Consider the following 12,203-nt stretch of genomic DNA (forward strand, 5'->3'; position numbering starts at 1 on the left):
TAACCGGTGCCTGAATGTAGCCTCGCTACTGTTATTTTTCACTGTTTTTATTTCTTTACTTACCTATTGTTCAACAAATACCTTTTTTGCACTGTTGGTTAGAGCTTGTAAGTAAGCATTTCATTGTAAGGTTGTAAGTAAGCATTTCATTGTAAGGTTCATTGTACCTGTTGTATTTGGCTCACGTGACAAATAAACTTTGATTTGGCCCAGTTGTGGTTCCACCTGCTAAGTCCCCAAGAAACACTAACACATTACAACATAATCAGACAGTGCACAACATTATCATATCTGGTGACATGGAGAAAATACATCTTACCAGTCCTTTAGAGTTGGAGAAAAAAAACATACTTTTTTGTATATTGGTGTTTGTCAAAAGGAAGATAAATTGTACTGAGTGAGGAAGAAATGTAATATTGGAGTAAATTGTCCTTCTGGGTCAGTAGCCTACACTGGGTGTAATATTGGAGTAAGTGTCCTTGTGTGTCAGTAGCCTGCACTGGGTGTAATATTGGAGTAAGTGTCCTTGTGGGCCAGTAGCCTACACTGGGTGTAATATTGGAGTAAGTGTCCTTGTGGGCCAGTAGCCTACACTGGGTGTAATATTGGAGTAAAGTGTCCTTGTGGGCCAGTAGCCTACACTAGGTGTAATATTGGAGTAAAGCATTTTTTATCTCTAAAACCCATTGTCCTGTCCTGTATGTATTCTGTCTGCCCAATCAATCATACTCATTATTTGACATAGCTATGTACTTTGACCCAGTTGTGGTTCCATCTGCTCAGTCCCCCCAAACACATTCCAAAATAATCAGATAATGCATAAAATGATAATTTCTGGTGAAATTGAGAAAATACATTTTACATTTTATAGTCTTTGAGGGTGGAAACTGGATGAATCCAAATATGATATATTGGTTTGTAAATAAGACGAGGGTAACAAAATGTACTGAGTGATCACAAAATGTAAGACTGGAGTTGTTTCCTCATGTGTTATTAAAGATCAAACAAGCCCACATTCTGTCAACATCAGTATAGACATTACCTTATTTGGACAAACAATTATGAACTAATAATAACTAATATACCACTGGACGAAAGGTTCAGATACAAGGTAACATGTGGTTAATTTGGGCTTCTCCAGAAAACGTGTGGGTGGTTGGAATCAGGAAGTATGAGGAACTAAAGTTCAGTCAACTGAAAGTTCATGTTACAGAATATTGCAGATTTTTAAATGTGAATATGTTATCCAACAGGAGTATTGTGTTGCTGGTTGGGCAGTTTGCACTTTTGGGACTATCCCATTGGTTCCTTTGTACTGGGTAAGCTAAGTGAAAAATATATGCTAACATTACCAGAGAGGTCAAAGACCAAACTGATCCTAGATCAGCATTCTTATTACTCTGGGACGCTTTGTGAATACATGCTCTGGTCACATGTCCATGCATGACACAACACATCTAGTGGTCAATTATGGTACTGCTGTAACTTTACTGATAAGGAATATTTTCTATCTATTAACTAAAATGTTTTTACTGTGCTATGTCAACTAATAACTGACACCATTTAGAAGAAACACACTGGAGTTACTATTAGTACGTTACAACACTTAGTAATACAGTATACCAGACAAGTAAATTAGATACCTGGATCACAGTATATAGATGTATTTAATCAGTAGAATGAACACATGGTACATATGGAACAGAATGGAAGCAAACATAGAACACGGCTGCATTTGAAATGTATTGATAGCTGTAAAAACTTCAATGAAAACAGTATCTTGTTAAATTGTTATGTGCACACCATAATGGTAAAAATTGTAAATATGGTAAAGACATTTTTTTATTAACCAGAGTTAGAGCCAACTAGACCACAGTTCCACTCCCCAGGGCCTGATGAATGGTGGACAAACTCCACATAGACATGGTCTCTTTAAAGACATCAAATACGTCTTTCAATGTAGTTACAAATAGAAACAAAAACAGGTTCAGCCTAACACAGGGAAAACCAGTTCAACTCTATAAGATAGGGAATTACATTTAGCTATTATAATTAGACTACGGGGTGAACGGTTTTTCACACACCCAGTATTTTGGAATAGCACATGGTGCAAACTTCCAACTCTTCAATGGGTCTGATGCCGTCTGTGAGATCTCAACACACTCGTCATGCATGTTATTTGGTTCCCCTTCCATCCAATAGCTATAAACAACACAGAGAATCAGAGTTGAAAATCATCCAATACAACAGAGAATATTAACCTAGTCCCCAGGCTCAGTTGTTACCATTCGACAGAGGGAGAGGGAGAGCTGGCTGAGGACGAGATTATCAGACTGTAAAAAGTCATTTATTACAACAGAAAAAAAAATCCTCCAGAACCTGTTCACTCACGTAGGTTTAAATAGTGTTATGCCAATCCACTCCCAGATTCCGTCTTTTTTATATGTACCAATCCAGACATTCTTCTTAAATCCATGGATAAATATCTATAATAGAATTTTAGAAGAAAAACAATGGCCATCATTTAATCTCCACAGCAGAGAAACACTTTTACATGTTATAAATAATAGTAGAGGTAGTATAGTAGTAGAAGTAGTCTAATAGTAGTAGTAGTAGTAGTAGTAGTAGTAGTAGTAGTAGTAGTATAATGTACTCAGCCTGGTAACTAGAAATACAAGGGGATTTAGGATGTTTGAAAAGGTCCTAAGTACTTCCCTTTATTCCTTCCTCGGCGCTCACAATGTTTTTTATTTTTATTTTGCCGAGCACTGGTGCAAACTCATGATGCCCAGAAGCGTGCTCAGACCACACAGACCAAGCACTCTGCTCTGACGACTGCACCATGGCAGTTCACAATGATCTAGCAAGCTGGGAGAGTACTTGACGGAAACAGCCCATAGCCCTAACCCCGAACCATTTGAGTTGTTTCTGTTTCAACCCTGTTACCACACAGAATGAACCCTGTAACCACACAGAATTAACCCTGTAACCACACAGAATTAACCCTGTAACCACACAGATATAACACTGTAACCACACAGAATGAATGCGTCAAAACTAGACTTTCATCCAGATTAGGTCGAATTTCAAAGTGAGACTATTAGATCAAGTTTCAGCCTCAGCTACTTCACTGTAGTATAATTAGAGATATCTCAAGCACACTTGCTTTGCTGACAGGAAGTATATTTTATAAATTGACAGTGACATGAACATTGGTGATACAATCGGTTACACATGTTGAATACTAGTCAGAGAAGTAGAGAATAATCATAATAATAATGAAAAGTAGTATTATAGTATTACTAATGTATTATCTATTACCTGTTCTTCTCTGCTGTTTATAATAACATCATCTGCACCCATTGCTCTGCATGCCTTCTGACCTCCCCCACCTGTGTCCATCGTGGAGGAGACAAAGTAACAGCTGGTGCCAAACTTCCACCATCCATCCAGACAGGGTTTCTCTGAGATAAACACAACAGAGCAGCAGGCATTTAAAAGTATGAATTAAAATTATACTTCTAAAATAAGAAAATTAAAGACTGCACTCACCATAGAACCAAAGCCTGGTCTGTAACTGGTCTCTCTCAGTGGTCCTGGTATTTAGACTATTCTGTAGCTGGTCTCTCTCTTCAGTCAGGGTGTTGTAACTGGTCTGTAGCTGGTCTCTTTCTGCATCTGTAAAAGGGAAAAGTCAATCAAATTGTGTAACAGTCAAAACATTGACTACAATTATTTTTAATACATTTTTTCACTTACAGGAATCCCACAGGCCTATGATCACAGCCAGTAGAACACACACTGCAGCAACTCTGGAGGGTCTCTTCCACCACTGAAAATGTACTGAATAACAAGTTATTAAAGTCAGATCTTTGGTAATGTGTTAATGTGTTTTACTTGTATCATCAGTGCTTTATTTGAGCTGGATCCTGCGGGAACAGGATCCGGCACCTCTCTGTTTTGGACTGATGTGTTCCAGAACCTATTTGGTCGGATCCGCTACTTCTCATGGCATGAAAAATTATTGTTACTGATTGCAACGTAAAAATTCGAATTAAAGCGCTCAAAGTTAATTTGAGTTTCTTCCTCGTTAATTCTCCTGCCCCCTAATAAAAAATGTAATGTAAAAACGTAGATTTTCAGCCCGTGCCTGATTTTCTGAGAATACTAAACTTTTCACTACTTTATTACACATTACGCTGTTATTTATAACCCGATATGGATCAAAATACCTTAAAATTAAAGCTGACAACCTCAAAGTCATGATTTTAAATCCAAACTTTTGGAGCATAGAGCCAAAAGAAGAAAACATGCTTGACAGTGAAGCAATAACTACGGAGGGCACAGTACAGAAGGTACTGTAGGTAGGGGTAAGGTAGAGGCAGGTAGTCTCAATATTAACAGAGGGTACTGTAGGTAGGGGTAAGGTAACAACAGGTAGTCTCAATATTAACAGAGGGTACTGTAGGTAGGGGTAAGGTAACAACAGGTAGTCTCAATATTAACAGAGGGTACTGTAGGTAGGGGTAAGGTAACAACAGGTAGTCTCAATATTAACAGAGGGTACTGTAGGTAGGGGTAAGGTAACAACAGGTAGTCTCAATATTAACAGAGGGTACTGTAGGTAGAGGTAAGGTAGAGGCAGGTAGTCTCAATATTAACAGAGGGTACTGTAGGTAGGGGTAAGGTAGAGGCAGGTAGTCTCAATATTAACAGAGGGTACTGTAGGTAGGGGTAAGGTAACAACAGGTAGTCTCAATATTAACAGAGGGTACTGTAGGTAGGGGTAAGGTAGAGGCAGGTAGTCTCAATATTAACAGAGGGTACTGTAGGGAGGGGTAAGGTAACAACAGGTAGTCTCAATATTAACAGAGGGTACTGTAGGTAGGGGTAAGGTAGAGGCAGGTAGTCTCAATATTAACAGAGGGTACTGTAGGTAGGGGTAAGGTAACAACAGGTAGTCTCAATATTAACAGAGAGTACTGTAGGTAGGGGTAAGGTAACAACAGGTAGTCTCAATATTAACAGAGGGTACTGTAGGTAGGGGTAAGGTAACAACAGGTAGTCTCAATATTAACAGAGGGTACTGTAGGTAGGGGTAAGGTAGAGGCAGGCAGCCTCGAGGTTACAGTGTTGGGCCAGTAACCGAAAGGTTGCAGGTTTGAATACCGGAGCGGACAAGGTGAAAAATCTGTTGTGCCCTTGAACAAGGCACTTCATCCTAATTGCTCCAGGAGCGCTGTATGTTGGAGCCATTGTGATCATTGTCAAGAAGTCACACCCATCCCACTGGAGTTAGAAGTTCAGTAGTGAGAAAGTTTAGACTATATTAGAAATAATTACGCTCAAATTGAAAATCATCAAATTATCGAGGATTTCTCTCCCTCTTTAACGAGGAGGAAAAGTAGAATAGTAGTCAAAGATAATGTACCTTTACATCCCATGCTGACACATCCATTATGATTACTTCAGTCATTTGATAACTAGTTAAAATGTAATATACTTTGACACCAAACAATACTTTAGTAGGGTACTTCCTTACTTGTGGTGAGGGTTGTTGACACCAGTTGACTTTTCTTTCCATTTTCCAGCACAGTACAGACAGTGACAGAGTACTTAGTATCACGTTGCAGGTCAGAGAGAGTGATGCTGTGTGAAGATGTGGTAGTGATGTGTGGTTCTGTCCCTGGACAGTGGTAGGAGATCTGGTAATGATGTTGGGTTTGGTCCAATCCTGGTGGCTGGCTCCAGCTGACAGCAGCTGATGTGGTGTCCACTGAGTCAACAGTCAGCTGGTATAGAGCAGGAAGTACTAAGGGAAAATACATTATTGTCAGGGTTACAGTTTAACTCCAGAAATATATTACAGGAGGAAAAGTAGAAAAGGCCAGCTTCCTTTTGATATGGAAAGAAATAAGCTAAAAAAATATATAAGTCACACAACAGAAGTAGGATTTGTAAAAGTAACACAAATTTTGAGTTTCTGTATTCATTTAGCAACGTTCGCTGCTGCCGCTGCTAAATTGTTGATGAAACACCAATTTCTTAACATACAAAATAAAAACAACGATTTGCAGTTATAAATCCTCTCCTCAACAACAACGTGTTTTAAACACTGTACTACTGATAAAGTTAAAGCAAGCAGAGGCTGATCAACTCATTGACGTAATGACTGACACTAATGGAGAAAGCATGAATTCAGACACTACAAAACATTTATGAATTTCAGCAACAAACTTCATGATGACATCTGGGAATTCACCATCATATATTTCTCATCAGGGAGATACTGGACCTTTACATCCCATCCTGACACATCATTACGATTCGTTTATAGCTTTTTTGATCACTAGTTACGGTTTGATAATATATTAAGTCTGGTGTCAAACTTGACGTATTTTACTTCCTTACCTGTGGTGAGGGTTGTTGACACCAGTTGACTTTGCTTTCCATTTTCCAGCACAGTGCAGACAGTGACAGAGTACTGAGTACCACGTTGCAGGTCAGAGAGAGTGATGCTGTGTGAGGACGTGGTAGTGATGTGTGGTTCTGTCCCTGGACAGCGGTAGGAGATCTGGTAATGATGTTGGGTTTGGTCCAATCCTGGTGGCTGGCTCCAGCTAACAGCAGCTGATGTGGTGTCCACTGAGTCAACAGTCAGCTGGTCTGGAGCAGGAAGTACTAAGGGAAAATACATTATTGTTAGTGTTACAGTTTAACTCCAGAAATATACTACAGGAAGAAAAGTAGAATAGTAGACAAAGTAGAAAAGGCTGCTTGTAATTCCTTGAGATATGGGAAGAAACAAGCTAAAAACAGACGTCACAACAGAAGTTGGATTGGAAAAGTAACAAAAATGAAGGGTTTCTGCTATATTCATTTAGTAACGGTGCTGTCCCGCTGCACGATTGTTGCCGCCACACCAAAAATAAATGTATAAATGAAAAGAATGTTGTAATTATAAATCCTCTACACAATAGCAAAGTGTTTATACTGTACTACTGATAAAGTTAAAGCAAGCAGAGGCAGATCAACTCCTTGACATAATGACTCACAGGAATGGAAGAAAGCCTTGGGTTTATCTATCCATTTCGAGGTTTACTAGGTTGGGCGCTCTGATTGGAGTCACCTCGTTATTCAGTATGTGTTACAACTGTGCTGACCCTTCTGGTGTTTAAAAGCCGCTGGCCCAGCTGGTATTTAAGAGCCGCTGGCCCAGCTGGTATTTAAGAGCCGCTGGCCCATGATGGTATTTAAGAGCCGCTGGCCCAGCTGGTATTTAAGAGCCGCTGGCCCAGCTGGTATTTAAGAGCCGCTGGCCCAGCTGGTATTTAAGAGCCGCTGGCCCTGATGGTATTTAAGAGCCGCTGGCCCTGATGGTATTTAAGAGCCGCTGGCCCTGATGGTATTTAAGAGCCGCTGGCCCTGATGGTATTTAAGAGCCGCTGGCCCAGCTGCTGGTATTTAAGAGCCGCTGGCCCTGATGGTATTTAAGAGCCGCTGGCCCTGATGGTATTTAAGAGCCGCTGGCCCAGCTGCTGGTATTTAAGAGCCGCTGGCCCAGCTGCTGGTATTTAAGAGCCGCTGGCCCAGCTGCTGGTATTTAAGAGCCGCTGGCCCAGCTGCTGGTATTTAAGAGCCGCTGGCCCAGCTGCTGGTATTTAAGAGCCGCTGGCCCAGCTGGTATTTAAGAGCCGCTGGTCCTGCTGGTATTTAAGAGCTGCTGGTACTGCTGGTATTTAAGAGCTGCTGGTCCAGTGCATCAGATGGAGGGATGTTGGGAGACCTACACCTCATGTTAGGGTGGACACGGGTTTTAGACAGAAACTCCTGTTTATTTAGCTCCATTTCCTTTTTACTCCAGATCCTAAGTTGATGTGGGTTTTTCTTTTAGTTTGTCTTTTCAGAGGTAAACCTTAGTGGGCATCCATGGTGGGTGTCTTTAGAACCCCTTACTAGTGGCTTTGCCATCTTTCAGTGGGAACCCCCATTGTGCCTTTTAGAACCCCTTACTAGTGGCTTTGCCATATTTCAGTGGGAACCCCCATTGTGTCTTTTAGAACCCCTTACTAGTGGCTTTGCCATCTTTCAGTGGGAACCCCCATGGTGTCTTTAGAACCCCTTACTAGTGGCTTTGCCATCTTTCAGTGGGAACCCCCATGCTGTCTTTCAGAACCCCTTACTAGTGGCTTTGCCATCTTTCAGTGGGAACCCCCATGCTGTCTTTCAGAACCCCTTACTAGTGGCTTTGCCATCTTTCATTGGGAACCCCCATGGTGTCTTTAGAACCTCTTACTAGTGGCTTTGCCATCTTTCAGTGGGAACCCCCATGCTGTCTTTAGAACCCCTTACTAGTGGCTTTGCCATCTTTCAGTGGGAACCCCCATGGTGTCTTTAGAACCCCTTACTAGTGGCTTTGCCATCTTTCAGTGGGAACCCCCATGGTGTCTTTCAGAACCCCTTACTAGTGGCTTTGCCATCTTTCAGTGGGAACCCCCATGGTGTCTTTAGAGCCCCTTACTAGTGGCTTTGCCATCTTTCAGTGGAAACCCCCATGGTGTCTTTAGAACCCCTTACTAGTGGCTTTGCCATCTTTCAGTGGAAACCCCCATGGTGTCTTTAGAACCCCTTACTAGTGGCTTTGCCATCTTTCAGTGGGAACCCCCATGGTGTCTTTCAGAACCCCTTACTAGTGGCTTTGCCATCTTTCAGTGGGAACCCCCATGGTGTCTTTCAGAACCCCTTACTAGTGGCTTTGCCATCTTTCAGTGGGAACCCCCATGGTGTCTTTCAGAACCCTTTTTGAAACCCTTTCTGTATTTGGTTGTTGAAGTGATTATCTTTGTTAGTTCCCTTTTCTGGGAGCAATGACATTGTGTTTGTCTTTTGGGAACGTAAAACTGACACATCCATTATGATTTCTTAATTTGCATTAGTCATTTTGATAACTAGTCAAAGTTTTGCACCAGACATAATAATTAAGTAGGGTACTTCCTTACTTGTGGTGAGGGTTGTTGACACCAGTTGACTTTTCTTTCCATTTTTCAGCACAGTGCAGACAGAGACAGAGTACTGAGTACCACATTGCAGGTCAGAGAGAGTGATGCTGTGTGAAGATGTGGTAGTGATGTGTGGTTCTGTCCCTGGACAGTGGTAGGAGATCTGGTAATGATGTTGGGTTTGGTCCAATCCTGGTGGCTGGCTCCAGCTGACAGCAGCTGATGTGGTGTCCACTGAGTCAACAGTCAGCTGGTCTGGAGCAGGAAGTACTAAGGGAAAATACATTATTGTCAGGGCTACAGTTTAACTCCAGAAATAAACAACCGGAAGATAAGTAGAATAGTAGTCGAAAATTAGAAAAGGCTGCTTGCAATTCCTTTAGATATGGGAGGAAATAAAAACAGGAGTCACAACAGAAGTTTAGGGGTTTCTGCTGTATGGTGCTGCACCGCCGCCAGATTGTTGCCGCCACACCAATTTTTTTAAAAAATATAAATGAAAAGAATGTTGTGATTATATATCCTCTCCACAATAACAACTATTTAACACTGCACTACTGATAAAGTTAAAGCAAGCAGAGGCAGATCAACAGCTTGACATAATGACTCACAGGAATTGGGAGCAAGCAGTAATTCAAATATTATGAAAAAGGTTTAATGATTTAAGCATCAAACTGCATGATGAGATCTGGGGAATTCACCATCATATATTTAACACCAGGGAAGATACTGTACCTTTACATCCCATGCTGATACATACATTATGATTAGTTAAATTAAATAAGTATGTTGTCTAGTTATTATAATGATTAAAGCAGGGTACTTACCTGTGGTGAGGGTTGTTGACACCAGTTTACTTTTCTTTCCATTCTTCAGCACAGTGCAGACAGTGACAGAGTACTGAGTACCACATTGCAGGTCAGAGAGAGTGATGCTGTGTGAAGATGTGGTAGTGATGTGAGGTTTTGTCCCTGGACAGTGGTAGGAGATCTGGTAATGATGTTGGGTTTGGTCCAATCCTGGTGGCTGGCTCCAGCTAACAGCAGCTGATGTGGTGTCCACTGAGTCAACATTCAGCTGGTCTGTAACAGGAAGTACTAAGGGAAAATACATTATTGTCAGGGTGTCACGACTCCCACCGAAGGTGGCTCCCCCTCCTGCTCGGGTGGCGCTCGGCAATCGTCGTCACCGGCCTACTAGCTGCCACTGATTCCCTTTTGTTTTCCCCCTTTCCGTTATTGTTTGCACCTGTTCTGTGTTGGGTTGATTAGCGGGGCTATATTTTTTTATTTATTTATTTCACCTTTATTTAACCTGGTAGGCAATTTGAGAACAAGTTCTCATTTACAATTGCGACCTGGCCAAGATAAAGCAAAGCAGTTCGACAACACTATTAGCCAGTAGGCCCACCTGCTCTTTGTGCGTGATTGTTATTGTATTGCTTGTGTACACGCTGTTGGTGTTTTGCGCTCTTGCATGTTTTTGCGCCGACTGTGTTTGTCCCCTGTGTTTGGGTCACTTTGTTTTGTGTGCGCTCATATTGCTATTTGGGGTGGCTTGTGTTTTCGCCGTTGGGCTCATTAAAAGCCATTACCCTATATCGCTGCTTCCTGCGTCTGATTCCTCTCCCACAACGCTCAAGCCTTACACAGGGCTATAGTTTAACTCTAGAAATATATTACAGGAGGTTGAAAAGGCAGGCTTGCAATTTCTTTTGATATGGGAAGAAACAAGCTAAAAAAAATAGAAGTCACACAACAACAAAAAGCAATGTTTAAAATCCAAAAACAAGGAGTGGATACCAAAAGTTGTTTTCAACTGATTTCAGAAGAAATAGGGAATTATTTAAGAAAAGTGCAAAGATGCCAATATATTTGGCAGCAACTTTATATCAATTAAAATAATGCTGTGATAAATCCTCTGCACAATAATATTATAATTTTAAACAATTTCATGGCATTTTAAGATATTTCAAGGCACGTTATATTTATACTGTAGATGCCGTTGTCTAATAAGGAGAGGGCTGCACGGCACAGACTAAAGATTAACGCAGATCCAGTTGCTAGGAAGGAAAGACTAGCCAGAAGAAAAGCAAGGTATTGTTTTCATGGTTTCATGCTACTGTCAGCAACAGAATAGGATATAATAGGATATAAAGCTGGGTGGATAACACTTAACATTAAGTTGCACTATTGCACTGTAGTTAATGTTTTACTGAACTGCAGTTAACGTTTAACTAATGGATTATATCAGTTAACATAATATTACACACACACACACAATTATGGATTAAAAATGGATCATGATTTATATCAGTTAATACCTACTTCACAAATACACTAGATATACAAAAGTATGTAGACACCCCTTCAAATTAGTGGATTTGGCTATTTCAGCCACACCCGTTGCTGACAGATGTATAAAATCAAGCACAAAGCCATGCAATCTCCATAGACAAAAATTGGCAGTAGAATGGCCTTACCGGAGAGCTCAGTGACTTTCAATGTGGCATTGTCATAGGATGCCACCTTTCCAACAAGCCAGTTCGTCACATTTCTGCCCAGCTAGAGCTGCCCCGGTCAACTGTAAGTGCTGCTATTGTGAAGTGGAAAATTCTATGAGCAACAACAGCTCAGCCACGAAGTGGTAGGCCACTCACTACTGAGTTCCAAACTGCCTCTGGTAGCAACGTCCGCACAAAAACAGTTCATCGGGAGCTTCATGAAATGGGTTTCCATAGCCGAACAGCCGCACACAAGCCTAAGATCACCATGCGCAATGCCAAGCATCGGCTGGAGTGGTGTAAAGCTCGCCGCCATTGGACTCTGGAAGAGTGGAAACACGTTCACCATCTGGCAGTCCGACGGACGAATCTGGGTTTAGCAGATGCGAGGAGAACGCTGTCTGCCCCAATGCATCATGCCAACTGTACAGTTTGGTGGAGGAGGAATAATGGTCTGGGGCTGTTTTCATGGTTCAGGCCAGGCCCCTTAGTTACAGTAGTGGGAAATCTTAACGCTAGAGCATACAATGACGTTCTAGACGATTCTGTGCTTCCAACTTTGTGGCAACAGTTTGGGGAAGGCCCCTTTCCTGCTTCAGGATGACAATGTCTCCGTGCCAAAGTGAGGTCCATAAAGAAATGGTTTGTCGAGATCTTGTGGAAGAACTTGACTGGCCTGCACAAAGCCATGACCTCAACCC

General features: G+C 41.6%; 1 protein-coding gene across 1 annotated transcript in view; it reads right to left on the reverse strand.

Moving 5' to 3' along the window:
* Positions 1–1,648: 1,648 nt before the first annotated feature.
* The window catches only part of LOC106591138 (receptor-type tyrosine-protein phosphatase H), a 102,872-nt gene continuing 92,317 nt past the window's right edge, over positions 1,649–12,203 (reverse strand). The window contains exons 8-11 of the mRNA XM_082978576.1: positions 3,553–3,678; positions 3,322–3,464; positions 2,392–2,486; positions 1,649–2,202 (exon numbers count right to left, since the gene is read on the reverse strand). Of these exons, the coding sequence (XP_082834702.1) occupies positions 2,058–2,202; positions 2,392–2,486; positions 3,322–3,464; positions 3,553–3,678 (509 nt within the window). The 3' untranslated portion in view covers positions 1,649–2,057. The remainder of the gene's footprint in view (positions 2,203–2,391; positions 2,487–3,321; positions 3,465–3,552; positions 3,679–12,203) is intronic.

This window comes from Salmo salar, chromosome 08, assembly GCF_965601325.2.
Source record: "Salmo salar chromosome 08, fSalSal1, whole genome shotgun sequence".
In the NCBI taxonomy this organism is placed as follows: domain Eukaryota; kingdom Metazoa; phylum Chordata; class Actinopteri; order Salmoniformes; family Salmonidae; genus Salmo; species Salmo salar.